The sequence below is a fragment of the Xiphophorus hellerii genome, chromosome 1 (genome assembly GCF_003331165.1).
Source record: "Xiphophorus hellerii strain 12219 chromosome 1, Xiphophorus_hellerii-4.1, whole genome shotgun sequence".
NCBI classification, from domain to species: Eukaryota; Metazoa; Chordata; class Actinopteri; order Cyprinodontiformes; family Poeciliidae; genus Xiphophorus; species Xiphophorus hellerii.
In genome coordinates this window covers 12,724,634-12,746,430 of record NC_045672.1, presented here as the reverse complement: position 1 = coordinate 12,746,430, position 21,797 = coordinate 12,724,634, and the positions used below count along the sequence as shown (strand labels likewise).

At 37.7% G+C, this 21,797-nt stretch overlaps 1 protein-coding gene across 1 annotated transcript in view; it reads right to left on the bottom strand.

Moving 5' to 3' along the window:
• cntn3a.2 (contactin 3a, tandem duplicate 2) overlaps nucleotides 1-21,797 on the bottom strand; it is a 62,180-nt gene that overhangs the window by 19,225 nt on the left and 21,158 nt on the right. Inside the window, 10 exon segments of the mRNA XM_032572222.1 lie at nucleotides 54-124; nucleotides 210-336; nucleotides 338-360; nucleotides 1,609-1,767; nucleotides 9,878-9,998; nucleotides 13,739-13,908; nucleotides 15,065-15,192; nucleotides 16,301-16,451; nucleotides 17,688-17,817; nucleotides 21,452-21,588. Coding sequence (XP_032428113.1) covers nucleotides 54-124; nucleotides 210-336; nucleotides 338-360; nucleotides 1,609-1,767; nucleotides 9,878-9,998; nucleotides 13,739-13,908; nucleotides 15,065-15,192; nucleotides 16,301-16,451; nucleotides 17,688-17,817; nucleotides 21,452-21,588 — 1,217 coding nt within the window.

Below are 21,797 nucleotides of genomic sequence, written 5' to 3'. Positions count from 1 at the left end.
ACTATAAACACAGTCAGTAACAGATACAGGAGAACATAAGACTGATGACTTACCTCCCATGTGATGACCAGTTCATATCTGCTTCCACCCCCTCCACCCACATCACCTGGGGCTGCATCTGGAACTGCAGAACAAAACAACTTGTCCAACTCATCTACATGTATGCCAAACAAAGCGGCCACGCTCGATGTTAAGTTAATTCACTGCACCTGCATCCTCTGTTCTCGTCTTCACCGACACGGGACTGGGTTCCCCAACTCCGACGCCGTTTCTGGCCAATACCCGGAACTCGTATTCGACCCAGGCGTTCAGATCAACCACGGTAGCTGTGTGGGATGTTGCCATCAATTACCTCTGGAACTGGAAGAAATTAGACAGCATGACAGAAACTGGCTGTATATTACAGATAAGGTCACTAACGTAAATATAAAGAACATCTGTTATAGCATTTAACAACAAAAAAAACCCCAGGAAGGTCAAAAGTAAGATTAGAAAGTCACATAACTTCACATAATATCTCACTACAGTAGAAAACTATTATTGCAAGAACTACACTTCAGTTTTTTGTGCTCGCTTAGATTTTCACCTAGATTTCGAAACTAAATGAACACCACAGAGACATACTGTACATTCATTTGAACCGACAACGAAAAATTTTCATTTGAAGTCCTTCATATAAAAATTCAAGAGAACGACAAACCCAAGCAAAATTTTAAAAAGGCTTTGCAGTTAGCACTGATATCTGCAAAACACTTTATTGCCACTGCATTAACAATTCAGTTTGCAGCTTGTGGGGAGGATAAGGAGCATTGATTTTTAATGGTATTCAACATTTTGTAGCTTTAAATAGGAAATTGGTCTGTAAAATGTTGCAATATTTCTAATAATATATGCAGAGTATAGAGATAGAAATAAATAAATGCCTTCATAAGGCATGTATTGTGCAAAATATTCCATCTAAAAAGAATTCTCATTTAGTTTGAAATTTTTTCATTTTCTGTATTTACTTAAACCAATGTACTCTATTTTTGTTCCTTCTTTCTCACTTTTGTAGTCTGTATTTATTGACATTTTTTTATTGTACATTGATTTATTTGCGTGGTGTAAATAACTTTCAAATTCTTTGTCAGATTTCATTTAATGTATACATCATGATGCTTTAAAGGTCAATTTAGGAGCCTTTGCAAAGAACTGTAAAGATGCTTTTTTAAGATTAAAGTCGTGTGAACTTGGCAGAAATCTACTCTGCTCTTGGTCTCCACTCTCACTAAGTTTTGGTGAAGATGCTAAAGGAGTTAGAGGACGTTGAGTGCACAAAACTTTAAACATCCCACATACGAAGGGCTCATTTTACCCTAAAGAATGCTTGCTTTTTATTGACTTCTTTTTCATGAAATTACTTGATTACATTCACTTTATTCGAGAAACAAGAAGGAAATACCAGCTAAAAATTGATGACTCAGGTGGAATGGCAATTGAATTTAAGGTAGTCATGTGCACATACATTAAATGCGGCTTCATGATAGAAAAGAATTTGAAACGTCATAAAATGAGTTTTACAGGCATATTACACATCAATTAATATGCTTTAAGATGCAAATATTATACCTGTATTGACTCGCTGCCAGCCCACAGTAAATGGAGTTTTTGTCTGGATGATGTAGCTGGTAATGGGGCTGCCGTTGTCTCTGCCGGGGCTCCATGCCAGCTGGGCCGTGCTGTCTGTCACCTCCTCCACAGTCACTGATTCCGGGGGGCTGGGAGGGCCTGGCTCAAACACAGGGAACAGACACCGTGAGGAAGTCGCACATTGCAGAATATGCACAGACGACGGCTCTCCAGCACAAGGGTGTGGGGTGTGTTTCCACATTCTGCGAGGAAAAAAATGCGAGCAACCGCAAACAATAGTCAGAAAACACACATTCAAACCCAAACTGTAATGCTCCGCGGCTCCAGAGCGGCGCCCGTCACGAGAAATTAAAAGTTAATTCAGGATTTATCCTCCTCTTTTCCCCCCCAACATGTAATCCCTGCCTTCCATGGTCCTCCCAGGTAATGGATCGATTGAAACAGCGGAGGAGAGGGGAGTCAAATTAAAAGCTAAAAGATGAAGACGGGACCCCTCGCAGCCCCGAGGAGCCAAAGTTTTATCATTTATTTGAATTATCCCACCAATTAAGCGGTGTGATGTTTTACTTTAGCTCCCTGTTTTATTGGATGTGTTAGCTCATCAGAAATAATGGACCACTGGAGAACAGTGAGTCAGACTGCTGAATACTGAGAATAATAATAAAAAAAATGCTATCAACTCTGCTCAGAGGAACGGCTTCTAATTTTAAGCTAAACATTTTAATTATCAACTTGATCCTTAACAATCTGGGTAAAAGAAAACCAAAATAGTGATCTTCAATGAGTAACAGCTGATCTACAGCTTACACCTTTATAGTACTGCCCACAAATATTTACCCTTAAAGCTGTGGCTTTAGAAATATTGATCACTATAAAACTCATTAGTGGCTCTCAATAACAAAAAAAACAAAAAAAACTTTAATATGCTGGCCTCATTAATACATATTAATGGGCCAGACAATCAAGGATCAATTCCTTATCCTCTTAATTATATTTGGTTGGCTGAAGGCAACAGGATGCAGCGATGTCTCCCTGGAGCGTTTCAATGATCTCTCATTAACATGGAGAGACGAGTGTCAGTCTAGGTCTTTATTTCTCACTTGGCGCAGACAGACGGCAAAATTATGCTGATTTGATTTGAATCTCACCCAACTTTGTGAAATGTACACTCTCTCTTGTCAGTCCTGAATATCAGAGTGGTGAAACAATGATAAATCTCAACGGAATAGAGTGACTGACGTGCCTCTTTTTTTTTTTTTTTTTTTTCAGGGCCACGATGGGGATGCAGCTGTCAAACTATAGCGAGGAGCGTCCTCCAAATGGTTTGAATGTTGTTGACCACGATGTTATCTTTACACAGCGACCTTCTCCATCGCTGTCCTCCTCATCCGGAGGAGTGTTTGTGAGGCATCATCCTGAAGCATTAACTGCTGCTATTGTGGAAAACAAGCACCCGGATGATCACTCAAGAGCCTTTTGTGTCAGACGCGATTATCAGTGACCTTCAGTGCGGCGAGGGGAGGGGACCAAAAACAAGACTGAAAATCACACTCTGAAACATGACTAAAATAGAGGATTATACAAAGAAATGTGCAAATAACACTGGCAATCGCATTTGCTGTGACTACAAAGGGCAACATGTGTTGTTTATTGATTTACTCAAACTGTAATAATCAAAATAGAAAATGATTACGACTGATAAGCTCCATGAGTTGTTGCCACTGGGTTAATGAATGAGCTTTCATTTACTTTGGCAAGAAAGTCAGTAGTTTTTGATTGCATTTGGAAAGGCTTACATGCGAGAATAATTTCACTTTTTTTCCCTAAAATTTAACTGCACCGCCTTGATCCTATGACCTTTCCTTTCTTGATACCTGACATTAAATCTTATCTTGGAACGGTCAGGATTACCAAAAATTATTTCCATTCACAAGATGTCATAGAAAGTTTATCCTACTCTCTTTAAAAGTTTTAAACTTTTGATTAATTTACAGCCTATATAGAGTTGCTTAAAGGCCAACCTGTGGATGTTTTTAAGGAAACATGTCAAATACATTTCTTTCTTCTGTAACATCATGGGGAAATAAAAAGAAAAAGAGAACAGAAACTGATGTAAACTTTTGAATAGAAAGAAAGTTGTTGCTCTCATTATGTCACCATTTACCAAACAGCAATGATTTTGGTAGTATTGATTGACCTAAACCCCAAAACCTTAGTTGGATTTTATTTTAGACAGTGAAAAATGATTTTGTGTATTATTTGTAGTGACAACGCGATCTCACTGTTACGTTAAAAAGTCTGATTTCTTTCCGGTCCATGAATATCCACTACTAGCGAAAGCACTAACTGCTTTTTCCCAACTAGACATGCTAGCCTCACAAATCATGAACAAAATGTTTGAAAGACAGGCTAAAAATGGCTGCTCTGAAATCATTTTTTCAATGTTTTATTAATAGCCTACAATGATTTCTTAGAGTAGAGCTGCATCCAGCGCAGTGACTCTTCTCTAACACCACCTCTGCTCCTAATAAGAATAATTAATGACCGTTTAAGTCAAGAAGGTTTCCTAAATTAAACTCTATAGTGACCATAAAATGAAAGGATAATTTAACAATTTAACACATCTAATTGTAAATCAGGCCTTATCTTGAACTGACCTGCACTTTATTTTAAATTCAAAAGAACTCATGCCATATGTCTGACTTTTGTGGTCTTGCGTCTGCAAAAAAAGATTAAAAAGATAAAACAGTTAAGCTGCAACATACCTTATACACAAAACCTTCTGACAGTAGCCAAGAGGATTTCATCATTCGTAGATTTCTAATGTACCAGCAATAAGAATCTCAGTAATGTCAGTTTTGAATAAAAAAAAGTCAAAAGTTTACTTACTATAAATGTACTTACAGTCAAATTATTAATAACCATCTTTTTAAAAACATAGTCTGCTTTTATTAAAAGCTGTTTGCAAGAGATACGATGGTTACAGCATCACACCAGCTTGAAATTAGCATTGACACAAAAGAATTGCTATTGGCGCTTCACAAATCGGTAAGTACTGACGTAAACTACATCTTCAGTTGCTTACAAGGCTAGACAGGTGGCATATAATTTATTTCACATTTATCGTTCACATAGATGTTGACTTATAGCATGAATGTTTAGCTATAATTCAACATCTACCTCCCAAATCAAGTGATACTGCAAAGCTAATTAACATCTCTCAATCTGAAGTTCATGCATCTGTAATGCAAATGCTGCCTTAAACACAGCAGCTTGTTCTAGCTAATAAAAACTGAACAAATGTAATTGCCTTTTATTTCAATAGGAAGGAGTAGGTATAACCTCAATTAGATCTTTCTTTTCAATGATCATCAATACCATTCAGGGGGTTCTTAATGAATCTTTTTATTTAACGTGTAAACAAAAGAAGTGAAGGTCAGTGAGATGACCCTTTTTCCATTTCTTTTTTGTAAATAGGTAGTCTGCCAGGTGGTTTACTGCATCAGCATATAATATAACCATACATTCATCAGCAGCCCTCAAGCTGAGTCAAATTATTCAAAAGGAGGGATTAAAAAAAAGACTCATCAGGCTTTGAGATCTCTTTGAGAGAATAAAATTTTAAGAGGGTGTAAGGAAATTATAGTTCTTTAGAGTATTCTTTGTCAAGTGCTCAAAAGCACGAGACTGCACTGTGAGCTGTGAAGCAAAATATTATTTGCTCTGATTCAGTCAAGTGGAGCAAAGTAGAATGGATGACTCAACAGAGATGGAAAACAAAATGCAATCTAGGCTCTGAGGCGGTAAAAGAAGTGGAATGTTTTGCGAAGACCCAAACAGCGTTACCTAAAACTTACAATGTAAACGACAAAACCAGACATAGCTAAAGGAATTACCCAAATAATTGATAGACAATTGAAGTCAGAGCCCATTAACACCCTTTGTGAAGGAACAATTTAGTAACAAAGTTTAAATAAATTTGAATGTACAATTTATGATGTTTTTATTAAAGGTTTTAACTCAGTTGCAGCTCAACAGGACATATGCTCTTCTGACCCTCCTCAAATAAGTGAAGAACAGGGTGTTCAGCAGTTAGAAATGTGAGACATGGCTAAGGTGATAAGCCTAGTTTGTAGAAGTTCAGTTACTAGTATCTGTTTAGCCATCAGCAGAGAGGTCTTTTTGGAGAAACACCTAAAGTTGAGCCGTGAATGTGTATGCAACCCTGCTCGACTGAAACTTACAGATAAGTAACGTATAGATTTTTACCTGACACTTGAGCCAGGGGGTGTGACTAAGTAATGTGTGATGTATCCTATGTAAATGAGGGGACGTTCAGCCCCAAGTCAGAACTCATCCGATTCTCACTGAGATGTGAGCTTTGTATGTTTTCTCCATTTGCAAATGTTAAGTAAAGCTGTGTTTGTTCTCTTTTAAAAGCTGAAGTTTGGTCTCGAATTTTGTGCAACTTAACACCTTTTGTGGTTCACCCTTATTGTGAAGGGTGTCAATGACTGTCTTCAACTGTAGCAGTTTTCCCCATGACTGTGTATCCTTCTGTCCCATAGTGAGAGACATTTGAATGGATCTGGAAGCCTTTGCAGGTTTTCTTTAGTTAATTAAGCTAATATATAGTCATTTTATTTTTGCGTTCAATTGAAAAAACCTTCTCTGTGACTGCTCTCTCACACACGCTCACAGCAGGAAGGCTAGGAAAAAATACTTTGTTCTTCTTGCATCATCCTACACATAGTTCTTAAAAATAAAACATAATTAGATAAAAGTGGTATTTATGCAAACAGGAATGAGGAAATGGGCTAGAAAATCCTTGCATTCAGATGCAAAGATTACATAATTGGTCACTGCTGTCTAAATGTTGGACAAAGGTAATGTTAGGATTTGTTGGTGTTTGGGTTTCATTTATGTTTCTGATTCTTTGTTTTTGGTCAACAGGCCTAATTCTATTCAGTTCATCAGGATTGCTTTCAAGGTATTTCTGTATCTGTTCATTCCTTCATACTTAGTGTATTTATTATTATGTTCTGTTCTTTTTGAGTTCAGATTTTGCTGTGCTTGATTCTTTTCCCCCATTGATTTGTTGCTGCTTTGAACCCCAGTTCAGCCTGTCTGTGTTTATTATTTAACCTCCCCACTGCCTGCCAGTTTGCTCCCATTCACAGCTGTCATCTATCTCCTGATTCCCCCTACGTCTGCACTCTCCCTGAGCTGTTTCCATTTGCCTCTGATTAGTTCTTCTGGTTGCTTTGTCAGTTCCACCTCTCCCTCAGTATATATAATCTCATCACTTCACATTGTTCCTCACTGTTCCTCCCATTACTTTCCCAATTACTACGTCTGTCGCGATGCCTGTTGTCACTCTTCACTTCATGTCCCGTTTTCATCTTTGGGAGTGTTGTTTTGTTTATTATTATTATTATTATTATTATTATTATTATTAAAGGCTCTGCTCTGCAATAAGTCTCTGCACTCGGGATCCTCTACAAAAAAACTATACCGTGACACAATCAAATCTTCAAGTGATTAATTTTCACAGGACAGCATTCTCCAGATGCGTTTCTCAGAATCTTTCAATTGCTTTAGTGTTTGAAGACAAAATAAAGCACAACTTTGAGAAGAATCAACATATTAAATGCATGACTCATCTCAAACCACTCTGCCGAGTGAATCATTTCGCTCGCACATTTATTTTGACCCTCTGAGAAGTTTGTATGCATAAGCTTACAAAAGAGCTGATAAAAATATTAAAAATAGTCCGTGCAGCTACGTGTAAACCTATTAATGAATTGATGTTGGTTTTTTTTCTTCCGTTTTTATTCCCCTGTGGCTCACACAGGTGATGGAAGCAGGCCAACATGTGCATTCGGCATACATGCATGCAGCCTCTGCCATTTTGTTAAAGGTCTGCAGTGATGAAATAAAGACATATCCTCCTTCCCATGGCTGGCTCTCTAACTCTAGCTTCACGCCTTTTTTGAAGCTATTCAATCCAAACTGTGAGACATCCGTGACAGCTGCCGTGAGCAGGAAGTGTAAATAATGCACAGTCTGAGTCACAGTCAAGTTTGTTTCCAGTCAGTTCTAGGCCAATCTATTCTCCCTGCCATGTTCCTGCTTCGACTTGAAAAGCAAGAATTTATTTATTTATTTTTGCCTTACTTCTCACCGCTCATTACTGCGAATTTGCCTTAAAATATCTTTAACATGCCAGGCTGAATAGTATGAATGGTAAGTATACTTACAAGATAAAGTTATGGATCCAACCTTTTCAAATCCTGACACCGAGATCATCCCTCACCTCATCTGACATTTAGCACATTTGCGTTGTGTCAATTTGCAAGGCTGCTATTGATCTGAGCCGGAAACAACAATCTCTTCTCGTCCCTGCATTAAAGCACGGCCCCTCCTTAAAACAGAAGCTGTGACTCCTCTTAGCAAAAGTTATTTTGTTCTGCCAAGTGTGGCTTTCCACAGCTGTCTCTTTGGAGAAATGCATACTACATGAACAACAACAAGATCCTCTTCAAACACATTCTGCTGCCAGGTACATTCGTTACACTCAATATTGGATATTAGTCATTAAAAGGAGGCAGAGAAACAAAGAAGTGTAAAATATTAATTGTTATTGTTCTTAAAATTTTAAACTGCTTTGAAAATACATGTGAGTGAAAATAACAAGTTGTTATTAAATATAAACAGACAAGGAAAACTATGTATTCCCATGATTTTCAGAATAACTTTGAAGAAACACGTGCAATCACAAAACCAATGCAAGTCAATTTAAGTTGAAAAACCCAGATGCCCTGAAAGTCTGCAGTTTGGAAAACCTCCTAAATCTTTCCATTACTTTAGAAGATTTTCCATTATGCTATGCTGAACTTTTATCCCCCAAACTTAAGCTGCATTTCATTTGTCTCAGAAGTCATAACTCAGGTATGGGAATATATTATGCTGAGTTCAAGTTGGAAAATCTGTGAAATGTGCTATTTGTTGTGCTCAGTGACCAGGCTAAATAATATGAGTTTCTATTCTCTGCATTGAAATACTAAAAGTCCTTTCAGGTACAATGTGCTTTAACAAAATACAATTTATCTGAAGTGCGGCTAAAAAGGGGCTTGATATAACTCTTACAATATTTTAACAACACACTGAATCTGAACTAGAGATTGACCACAATACCAATTTCAAAGTCAGAGATCTATATGCATGCAATTATTTATTTAACATCTTTATTTAACTTGGAATTCTGAAATACAAAACTCAATACATCATTGGTACTTCTGATCCTGGGTTTTTCAAACATTGAACTTTGATATTTCATATTTATATTTAAAAATACCATTAATTACCCTTAAGATTGAACTCTCAATGTCTCCCGGGCTTTTTGCAGTCTGTGTTTCCACTACTACTTTATGAACGTTATCTCGGCTGATGCTGGAAGTCAATGCTCCTCACCTTAGCCGAGGAATGTCAAATGTCCAAAGAAAAATGAAGCCTTTTGCAAAGTTAATCTAAAACCCATTTAAACCTCTAACATGTACTGAATTTAAAGGGAACCATTGATTGGGTTTACAGCCTGATGTTATAAAACCTGCAGATTATTTTAAACAGTGGTCCCACTCTACAAAATGACCTTAAGTTGATTTACAGATGATCCTTAACTTAAATCCGTCTCAAATAAACATTCAACTTGTGCATCATTACCATTTGTCATTTAAATGTAAAATCTGTTGTTGACACTCATTTCTGAAGGGTTGCAGTTATTTTTTATTAGTGCCTTAACACATGGTGCAAAATGTAAATACTTTAAACCCTTGAATATTGACCATTGAATTTACCTCCTGTCACCACAGATGGCCAAAGCAACCTTTACAGGTTGCTGAAAAAATGTTTTCCAAATTCAAATAGATTAGCATCTTCCCTTTACAAAGCTCAGAGTGATAACGAAAGCAGTACTAGCACTACAGGATCGCTGTCTGGGGTAAATTTCTGCAAGTGGATAAGAAATATCCTGGCTCGTGAAACAGGTACCTGAAAAGGAAACTCACCTTTTGGCACCTGCTACAAGCTAAAGAAATAATTTCTATTTAAGTTAAATCAATCATCAACTTTGCAATAAAGACTGGAATTTGATATTTCTTTTCCTTTTAAAAAAAGGAACCAATTAAAAATCCTGGCTGCAAGCCCTGTTTTAATTAGAGAGTGCCAAGCAGAGGGAAGGTTTTCTTACCTTTTACAATCAATACAGCTACGGCTGACAGGCTCTCCACGTCTGTGTCCACAACGCAGATATATTTGCCGGCGTGGTAAAGCTGAATGTTTCTGATCATCAGATCTCCGGCTGTTCTCTGCTAAGGAGGAGAGAGGGCTTTATGTAGCATGAGAGATAACAGACCCCGGGGCAGCTCATTAAAGAAAGTACTGAAGTATGTATAAGCTGCAGTAAATAGCAGAGCCGTGAATATTTGCAGGTTTTGAGAGGGAGTGATGTTGAACTAAGCGTGGTCAGAGCAGATCACAGGTAGCTGAAATAAAAAGCGAGATCAAAAACTACTCCCCAAAAAGTGTTTATAAAGACTTGTTTCTTTTGCTGACAAGGTTGCAGCTTTTTTTTTTTTTTTTACAATATTTCAAAAGGTCATCATCTGCCCTTCAAAGATATGTTGCAAAAAAGTATTGGAAAAAAAGCAACAATTCAGGCAGTTCCTCCACACTCATAGGAAAAACAGACCGTCTACCTTCTCATCTAAGAGAACACCCGAAAGCAGTGAACGGTAAATTACTGGTGAAATTGTTCTACTGACATTGGCAGCAAAACAAGGAAATATGGCAGCAGACCCAACGTGGTTTAATTATGGAAATTAAACTCCCCAAAGCAGCAAAGTTTAGTTGATAATCTCTTTGGAGTGAAGACATTCTGGTATTTCTGGGTAAGGACGCGCTATTCGGATAAGAACGCTGTCAGTGAGACGCAGGTGGAAAGAATGGCTGGTCTCAAGGGTGCGAAGACGTACAGAAAATGTTTTGTCATTTGAGTGTTTGCCACGCTTTGATTCCTTCAGAAGACACGTCTAATGATGTGCATCCGCTTCCTGTTACGCGAGGCTGTGCAGCAGGCCATGTCAAAGCAGGATTCAAGGCGAACCTGGGCTTATTAAAAAGCAGATGAGCTGAGCTGAGACTGAGCTGGAGTTGAAGAAGACTACTTAAAGTGATTTCCACCTGTCACAATGGCTGAACACCTGGCACATTACCTACATAATGACTTTTATATGGGAATTGCATTTCAGCACAGGGACAGACTTGTTTCCATTCACAGAAATACAATTGAAAGCACATAGGACTTCAATAATCTATTTGGACTTCCTTCCACAGATTTTCACCTAACCACGCTGGTTTTTTATGCCTCAGAGGAGACATTTAAAGTTGCAAAATGAATGATATCAAACTGGCCACAGCAATACTGGCCACTGTTAATACTTCCAAGAAATTCATTGTAGGCTCGTAAGCTGGTCGTTTTTTTAGCTTAATGGTAGAGATGGAGTGAAAGGTGTGCCCATTTGCACATTAAAAATGGGAGACCCAAGAACCTTTCAAGAACTGGTTGAGTTTCACCTCGGTGTTTGAACAGGCATTATGTGAGGTTTTAAAGGAATCAAGCTATTAATTATCAGAGTTATCTTAGATTTGTGTTGGTTGCCTCTTCAGTTCGACCTCATTTCATGTTTTGAAATACAAATTAATTTCTTGCTGGCCTAGAAAAATATTTTTTCCAATGAATTCTGCTTTGACATGGCCAGGTCAAATGCACTGATATTTAGCCATTCCAGCAAACCTGTGAAAGAAATCTGCACTGTGGTTTATTTAATAAACTGAAATGAAAACATTCTTAAAATATTATCCACCACCAGCTTCATGAGGGGCATGTATGCTTGCTACTGTGTTGAAGGTGTTTAGGTAAGTTAAACGCAAAAGCAATAAAGTTATTTGCTAGAGTCAAAAGCATCAAAATAAATTGATTACTTACTTAACTTGTTGAATAACCTAATTAGCTTACTAATTCTTCATAATTTAAGTCTTAAATTTAGAACATAAAGGTCTTATTAAATCTTTGGAAAGGTTTTAAATTGGAACTACTAAAACTGTTTTAAATAAAATGTGGCAACTGAGAGAAAAGTTTCATTGAAATGGCAAACAGGTTTAATGACTTTGAGCTGGCATCAGCAGGTAACAGGGGACCTAAACATAAAAATGGATATAAACTCAAAATGTTTAACCTTTTAGGAAATAAACATAAAGGGTTCTGTTTAAAGTTTGTAATGCTAACTCTTCTAATCATGATTGCTAAACTAATGTAATTTCAGTTCAATCCAGCTGGACTTTAATGTCCTTGAAAAGCAATTTGCAAATACACACATTAAAAAAGAGAAAACGAAAGAAACAAGAAAAATGCAAAAATCTTCATAAATTTTCAGTGTAGAACAAAAGCGGGGAGAATCAGCAGAGTCCTCTCAAACAGGAATTTATCAGTCTAACAGAAGTGGCAATGAAAGATCTCTTCAGTTTACGGTTTTACCGTGTCATTCTGCATCTCCGTCTTAATGGTAAAAGTTAAAACCAGGCCTTGCTGAAAACGCAGTTCAAAATGTCTCCCCCGAATCATTTTGTCTTGATTTTAAAATTCTAAAAACCTGTTTTCCAGCAAATGCTCTCTCCCTCACAGAGTGGACGTAGCCTCTTCTTCTAATATAAGTTATAATTGACCGCTTATGTCAGAAAGGAAATAGTGTTTTTCCACAAAATTGGCTCCAGTGCTTAACTATGTCTGATGCTTAGCTTTTAGCTTAGATTAAATGTACTTCCTGTCACCTGGGAGCTATCTGTCACTCAGTCAATACTTTCACACCCAATTAATGCATGCATCTGTATCTGTTTTAATTTGAATCTCTGTGGATGATCATAACACTGGCTGGCCTCTGACTAGCTAGTCTCTGATTGATGCTAGCAGTTTAACACAGCTTTTCTTAGCACTATTTGACGACGCTGATAGGTGTTTAACAATTGACTTCAAATGGTGCTTCAGTATAAAAGAGCAGCTGTGAGCGCTACTGAATGACCTAAATTTTGATTAGGGAAATCAGAGGAAAGCACATGCCGTTCTCCAAAGCATCAAAAAAGATCTTTGGATTTTGGCCAAGTGGAGTTGTCCAGTCATGTCAGCAGGTAAAGTGTAGTAAATAACTTACTACATCAAAACACATTTACCATAGGCTACCCTAAAATGTCCACTACGTAATTGTTTTACACAACTTTAAAATATTAGCTATAAATCATTCTGCATATTTTCATGCAGGGCTAGAGTAGCTAATCTCACGAGAAATTGACCTGCCAGACAACATGTTTTTTTGGCAATTTTCCTTACAATGATTTTGGGTCAAATACAGATTTTTCATTTCTTTTCTTATCCATTTTGAACAACTATCCAACCACAACCGGTGCTGCTACACAACAAAAGAAGAAGAGTCACCAGAGTAAAACAGAAGAAGAACAGCTAGAGAAACTGGAATGTAATGAGACCAGTGTTTGTTTTCAATTCAGAAACATTGAACAGAATTGCTTCTGACAAGACCCCACCAGTGTGCGTTGTTTCCTAGAAAGTATTAGGGGCATATTTTTTGATGTGTCAAGAATAAACAGGAGGAAAACAAGAGAAATGTTGTTTTCAGTTTAGTTAGATATTGTCTATTTTTTTTGTCCAAAATTATCCGTCCAAAAAACGAAACTAATCCAGGAGTTTTAAATACGATGCTTAACATCTGATTGGTTGTCAGTCTTTATAACCCCACCTCCATTTTTCAATGATACTTTGTTTCTCTGGCTCAGCTAAGCTACGAAACCACTACTGCATGCTGAGGACATTGCCTATGGTAGTGGAAACACAAAGAACTGGTGCAAGTCAAATTCTACAACTACTTTAACACTGAAGCTAATTCGGTGAAAAAATAAGATATATTTAGTTCATTAGGGTTTTTAAAGAATAACTCAAAATATCTGATTAGTACACTTCTATGTATGAGTAAGGGTCACTCACGCCGCCTACAAGCTCGAAGTGGCCATCTCCCTTGGTGATGAGCTGTCCATTAAATGCCCAGGAGAAAGACACATCCAGGACAGGATCACTGGCCACCTGGCAGGGCAACACGATGCTCTCCCCTACAATAATCTCCAGGTCCACTGGTCCCTGAATGATTCTGGTTGGATCTGCCATAAAAAAAAAACAAAAAAAAAACATAAAGTCTGCCAGACTTTAACAATAAACAAGGTGTTTCAGTGCAAACAGAAAAGCAGACCTTTTGTTGATTTCACTGAAAACAGAAGCAGAGATGCAACACTTTCTGGAAAACAAGCTCTGTACAACAGTGAGTCACAGGCTTAGCCATGTTGTCTTTGCACAGAAAGGTCCCAGTCAAATACTGTGTGATTACATGCAGCCTGCTGCCTCTAAAATGGGTAATAGGATGACACAGATTGTATAATCTTCTGAAATCCTGATGGAAATTGCAATGCGCTGCTGATCAGATAAAACCGCACATAACAGGCTCCGGTGTAGATCTAGTACGGGAAACGAGGAGCGCCGCTTTAAAGTACACTAAAGCAATCATTTAGAGAAGTCCTCTGAGCTTCAAAAAGGCAAGATAATGAAAGTGAGGAAATCAGAGAAAGAAGGGGGAGCACAAAGGAAGAGAACTTGTACTCTTACATCTTTACTTTACGCTGAATGTCAAGGAGAAAAGTCGCTGGTAAAGAATCAATGTCTCGGTCAGAGCCGAGCATCACTGACTGGTTTGTGTCGATGATGAATACTCAAGTCATCTATAGAAATAACTGGCCTTGGCGATTATAGCGGCAGACAATATCATTCAGCACATTAACAAAACCAATAAGAAACCCGGAGAACACTAAGCTGCCACTCCAGAGGCGAAAAGAAAAAAAAGAGAAACGCATGTTCAACAATAACAGCATCTGTGACACCACCTCACTAATGCTTTCACTGCTTCCACTCAAGGCACTTTCATTTGCTGCAGTAAATTGGTTGTTTCAGCTGCTTTGAGGAAAACAGTGTTCAAGTACTTTGTCAAATACGTTCCGAGTGGATTATTGCAGCCTCACAAAACCCCTGAAAGACAAGCCTTTTCGAGTCGCAGAGCACGTTTGATTATGCAAGAAGAAAAAAAAAAATTTCAGCTTTTTGCCAAAGTATGCAAAAATGCTTTCTGCTAAACACAATTCAGAGAGCAAAATGTAAAAGGTTGCAATTGGTGAATGACCTAAATGCAGCAGCTCCTTCTTGTGCTGACGCACACCGAGCAGTGAATTGTGCTTACTAAGTGGGGTGCTATTTAACAGCGCAGTTCACCTGTAACCAGGAGCCTTCCAGTTGTGCTTGACATCCCAAATCTGTTCCTGGCGAAGCACGTGTAGCTGCCTGCGTCCGACTTGCTCACATTGGCCAGCCTCAAAGTTCCATCTGGAGAAAGAGTGATCCTGTGCAGGTGGAGGCAAACACAGACAGCAACAACATAAAGCTGAAAACTAGATGTATAAACATACAATTTGAATAAACTTTGTTTTAGGTCAATATTGTTTTATCATATTACTGTAATGATGAAGTTTACATAAATACCTATACGCTAAGCTTAGTTTGCCTTTTAATGGTCTGTGGAAGCTTAGGTGACAAAATAACACTTCTTTTTAAGCTATATGGCTCGGAATGAATTGTGTATCCTTATTCTACCTTTTCACGACTCTTTGCTGGAATTTTGGCCCATTTTTGCTGATGGGACATCAAGTTTGAAGGGCGCCTTGCTCACATCTACCTTTTCAGCTCTGAGAGCAAATCTTCTAAATGACTGGGATGAAGGCTTTGTAATGGCTAGCTTTGCTGTCTTTTGAGTTCCTTTGTAGTTAATTTAGTGATGTGGTTAAAGTTATTGTTATATTTCAGACCCATTTGTCCGCAAGATAAACTCTAGTGACTCTTGCAGTAAAACATCCACACATGATCCAGCTACTTTCACATTGCGGATGGTTTTCTCTCCTTTTTCCCTCCCGCCCCACAGAGTACCACTCCCCACTCAGCTCCACCAGACTAGCAGCAGCACTTAAAACACCTGGTGGAACTAAGCATCTGCTGAGCTTATTATACAAACTAAAATGCTCCAAATAATGGTTATAAACAACATAAATGGATAAAGAAGGATTATTGTACTGGAGGTACTTAAAGAGATGGAGGCCAATTTTAAAATATGGTTAGGATACAAAGTCAAGCTTCTTTTAAGCAACTTAAACTTCTGGTAGGGAAGAAAGTCTAATCTAAGGTCAGAAAAGGAGGGGAAAAACGTTAGGTGTCTTTATAAACTGTAGGTAAATTATTTCCTTCAGCTGGAACTTGTTTAATCAACATTTAATCAATGCATAAACACTGATTTCATTTTTTTCTGTGCTCCACACTTGCATGAGGATCTTACAGTTAATCGCTGTTTGTAGCTGGAGTTACTATTGATCAGATCAAGAGAGCAGAGTGTGGGAATAAATGCCAGTGCTGTCCTAATTACATTCCCATGGACGACTGCTAACTAGTTGCTGTGATTACCTGTCGTTGGTGTGGATAGGAAGGTTTCCCTTCTTCCATAAAATGCTTGCTGTTGGGTAGGCCTGGGGCTTGCAGTCCAGCATCACCGTTGTTCCAGCTTTGGCTTTGAGCAAAGCTCTGAGGACATTCCCCGTGAAGTCCGGAGGAGAAGCTGATGGTGGTGGGGGTGAAAGCAAACTGTCTTTTAGCACAAGACTGCAGGAGATCTCACAAGGCATTTGAAGCACTCTGTAATTCAATCTGTGAAAATCAATAAATGTTGAAGCGATGGAGACAGATGCTTTAATTATTTGTAATGGGAATGGAATGGATACGGAGAGTAACAATGCTGTGAGTTTTATTTTCTCTTGCTTGAGTCGCAATGAATAAAGGCATCAGTTAAAGTAATGCATAAAAAATTACAAAGCAATTCTGTGTAAAAATGTAACTTTGTAGATGATGGAAGTTTGTTGTTTATCCCGGTTACATTAATGTACGCAAAAGTATTCGCACCCATTTAATTTTTTCAGGTATTTAGGGTATTTCTTCAATTTCTTTAACAGATTTGAACAGATTAAGGCTGAAAATTTGTCTACATAACACATTAATCACAGTCAAACGTTACAGAAAGCATCAGTAAATAGCAACTCTCCAGTCGAGGAAGAGTTTAGAGTTGTTCTCCTGGTGAATGTCTTTTGCAACCTCTAAGATGTTTTCTTAGAGGATAACTGTGTTTACTTCTGGTTATTCTTCCATTGGCAGGACGCAGGTTTCCTATCTATGTTATAGACAAAAGTATTCCAGAGCATGAAGCTATCACTGCCATGTTTTAGGGTGACATGCACAGTTAGTTCTTCAACAAATAAGAGTTTTGTAGGCCAAATAATGTGCGACATAGTACAACAATGACTTTTTGTTTCTTTTTGTTTTGTTTCTTCAATTGAGGTCAGATCTGAGAAGCCAACAAATTATAGTTGTCCTGTCAACAGATTTTTTTTTCCACCTGAACTATGAGTCTCCACAGCTCCTTCTGAATCACCATAGCAACTTCTCACTACTCTGTTTAGTATTTCGGTGACTTCTGAAGGTACTACATCAACAACACTTCACGATAATGCTTCACTTTTGTGTTAGTCTAGCACATAAAATCCCCATAAAGGTTTATGGTTGTAATGTGACAATATATGAAAAAAAAAATAATTTTAGAGGGAAAAATAATTTTGTAAGGCACTAGAAAGACAGTCAGAAGAAAGAAGAATAAATATAAATGCGTTTGACACCACAAAATCATCCTCATTTGACCCCTCTATCCACTAAGCCATACAACCTTTAAGAAAGACAGTAAGATGACCTTTAGATTCTTTTGGTAACAATGATTTGGGGATTTAGGAGATAAATGTCATCCTACCTAAAACCATTAGTTCGGCCGCAAAATATATGACGCCGTGTTTGTTCTCAGCCACACACTGGTACATGCCAGCATCAGATAGCGTGAGCGGCGACACCGTAAGGACCCCATCCTCCACGTGGATCCTGTCCTGTGAAGACAGGGATGAAAGAAAGTAATTATTGCTTGAGAGTTAAAGGTAGCTTTTGCTTTTGCATGTCACACTCTGATAAATGTTGGTAAACAGCAGATTTTCAAAAACATTGCCGGCATTTGCAGATTAAATCAAGATAGTGCTGTTTTTATTCCTTTTAAGTTCTGTGTGTACATTGTTCTTAATAAAAGCATGCTTAGTTTATTCAACTTTCAGCAGCAACAAGAAATGCACCTCATAGTTACCTGTAGCAACTAATCAGCACAAACTGTACATTTACAAAAATATGTATAATCTACCTATCTAGCATTGGCTATGCTTGCTCAAGCTACTTTATTCCTTTTAAAAAATACAACAAATCCACAATAAATTATACATTTCCATGGTATTAAGTTTTACAACATAATAAAACTGAATTAAAAAAAGACAAAATTCATTGTTCATTGCTGACAGAATTATGATATGAAATCCTATGTTTTAATGCTTTTTGAAAACCAGCATAATAGGACAGGATAGAGTCTCATAAATGCTAGAATATATGAGACAGAAAAGAAGTTTCAGAAGGTGAAATAAAATTGTTTCTGGGCACAAATCTGTGGAAGAAAAAATTATTTTGTTTTGGAGGGCCAGTGCGGTGTAATACACAGGAATAAAGGGTCTGGATCAGCAGCTAACTAACAAGCCTTTGGTCAGTGTGAATGACACCAGTTTCTTTGTAGAGATGAGAAAACAATCAGAGCAACAATCGGTCAATAACGGCTTTATCGTAGAGTGACAGACAGAAGCCATTACTTACTGAAAGAAACAAGACGGCCAACAGAATCTCAGACCAGGTGAAGCCAAATCCTCTGACTGATGTAACAAAGATTGGACTAAGCTTGTTTTTTTTTCTTCAATACTTTCAGCAAAAAGAAAATCACTGAGCATCATTTTATCAGTACCATCACTAACCAGAGTAAAGAAAGCAGCATCTTCTGGGAACATATCTCGGCAAGAGGAAGTGGGAAACAAGTCAGGGTAAAGGGCAGAGTGCTTATGATCTGTGGTTTACATTTGAACGAGCCAACATACTGACGTTGGAGTAAGATGACACAAAACGCCGCTTCAGGAAAGATCTAGAACTATTCTGGGATTACCCAGTGAGAAATGGATCTGAACCAAGAGCTCTGGAGAGACCTGAACACGGCTCGGCACTACAACTCCCCATCCCATCTGGTACAGCTAAAGTATTTCTGCCAAGAACACTGGACAATGCTTCCAAATGAAAGGTGTACCAGGCTTGTAGGAATTATTTGGAAATCTCAAGGCTGCTGTTGTTGCCATGGATCCTTAAACCAAAAACTATGAGTGAGAGGGATAAACACATGTTGTGTGTTTCCCAGTATCACATGCTGTGCATTTGAACTGAATGCATAGTTTCTTGCCAAAGTATTTACAGCCATTAAGTGTTGCAGTTAGGGTTAGTATAATATATTTTATTAGATTTTTTCTTTAGATGACTGACTAACAAAATTTGCATTTTTATAAAACATTAGAGCAGGGATGCCAAACTCATTTTCTTTTTGGGCCATATCAAAAATCTGAATGTTCTTAAAGGGCCGATTGTGGCAAAATGTATAGATAGGAACTATTAAAATATCAATAAATAGTTGGTTTCAGCATTCAATAAGTGTTTCTTAAAATGAAATAATATTGAATGTCTATCCAGGATTTTGCAATTACTTGTGTTTTTTTTAAATCAAAATCACAGATTTTGTGGTGCTAATTCAGAAATATTTCTAAGTAATTTTTGCAATATTTGCGCTTATGTATGACGTTAAATGTGACCTTTTAATAATCGCCGTATCAGTCATGGACTACAACTTGGCATCAAGTAAGGCTGAGGCAACAGTCACTTAAGCAAAATTTGTCTGTAAGATCAGAAAAAAGTTGATTTTGTGTGAATTTAGCACGAGTTTTGCAGATTTGTGAAAAACTGGAGGGAAATATTGATGTAATTTTGAATCTAGAAGGTTACGTAAAAGTTACAGTGGACCAAATTTAGCCCCCAGGCCTTGAGTTTGACACATGTGAGTTAGAGTATTGTTCTCCTGGTCTTTGGCAAAAACAATGCACACAGAAATATGGCTTTTCTAAGATGCTGATGCTGAGAAGGCTACAAAATTCTTCAACATTGCAAGGCCAGTTTTAATATTGAGTGGAACCTAAAAATAAGACTATTTTTAGGCAGCTGAATGTGAATATTTTACATACAAATGACCAAAAAGTAAAGTTACTAATCTATAGGAAGCATGTCATGCTAGTGAAATGGCATTGGTTTAATTTCTAAGTGTGTGGGCATTCAGTCAGTTATGTGATAACTAAAATATAGATGAAAAGAATAAAGAATGCAATTTAAATCTAAATCAATATAAAAATACTGTATCTACAAAGATATTTCCAATAGCTTTCAATGTGGCTAAATTACTATGCTGGAATGAGATGCATTCATTTCTATAATATCAAGCCACACTTCTGTTTTAAAGTCATTTTCATTTTTATTATCCAAAATATAAAATAGTTTTTTAAAAGATTTTACTTGTCCTTTTTGACACTGACAAGGAGAAACTATTTAAAACAAAAATCAAATAACCACTTATTTATTGTTTTTTTAAATACCTTTTTTAAAATGAAGATCAAATTGCCAAGATATGCTAAAAAGCAACACAACAAATGGTTCATGGACCATACACCATACAGGTGAGTGAAAATGTTTAGTTTATTGCATAAAATAAACATTTTACAAAGGGGTTAGAAAGTAAGGGGGGATGATTGCAAAGCACATCACAATTCTAAAGTTCCATTTCATTTCCTTCCATTAGCAATGCGCGACACTGTGTTCGTAAATCACGTGAAATCCCAGTAAAATACAATGAAGTTTATACTTGTAAAATATTAAAAGCTAAATTGGTACAAATACTTCTGCAAGGCAATGCAGATTCTTTTTTTCTTATGAGATATTAAGATGCCAAGAAAATATAGAGTGACATTTAAGAATGCCTCTTTAATAATGATTTAAAAACTAATTATATTTGCTGTGTAATTCAGTGTGTCTGGCAGTGACATACCGCCAGACACAGTGTGTCTGTTTTATTAAGGGTCATAAAACAAAACAAAAAAAAAAGTACTTTCAGCAGCCAGTTAAAATCAGCCAAGTTTAAAACAACTGAGCTGAGAATATGCCAGACGTGCGTGCATGTCTTTTGTGGTTTGGACTGAGGTGTGCAGTCCCATATAGTATATTTCACAGTAGATTAAGCCCATTGTCCCTAAATCTCAAGGAGCTTAAACATGCACCATGAATAATGAAAAACAACTCTCGACTCCATTCAAATGAAATGGAGCCATCTCTTGGGAACTCGACTGATCCACTCTCTAAGACGCTGTAATCTGCCAAGGTGAAGCTGAACCAGCCCCAGCGAAATCCAAGTCTCATCACTGGCACACCTTCGCGAGATGTTTACACTCTCATCCAACACGCTGGAAAAATCGACAACAAGCTCTCACGCCGCACTTCTCTGAATAAAATTGCTGAGCCGCGGCTGCAGATTAAGTATTTAAAATGAAACGCTTTTAGACGGCGGTGATTTACCTCTGAGAGGAGTTGCTGGCCATTCTTCAGCCAAGCGTAGGAGGGTTTGGGCTTTCCGTTGGCCCGGCACTCCCAGTGCAGTCTCTCCTCTATGGCCATTGCCGTGTCCTTCATGGTCTGGATCCACTGAGGCTTGGCTGAGGACACAGAAATACCCCTCTTATGAAATATCTCACAAGAACCCAGCGGAGGGCTCTTTTTAAGGAAGCGGCACCGGGCCATTAAGTATGCCGCTTCCCAAATAGTTCAAAGGAAGCACAGATTGGCAGCTCAAACAGGATGGGCTTGTCCTTAAGGGGGTGGGGGAAGAGAGAAACGATTGAATATTTCATCACTCAAATGTTTC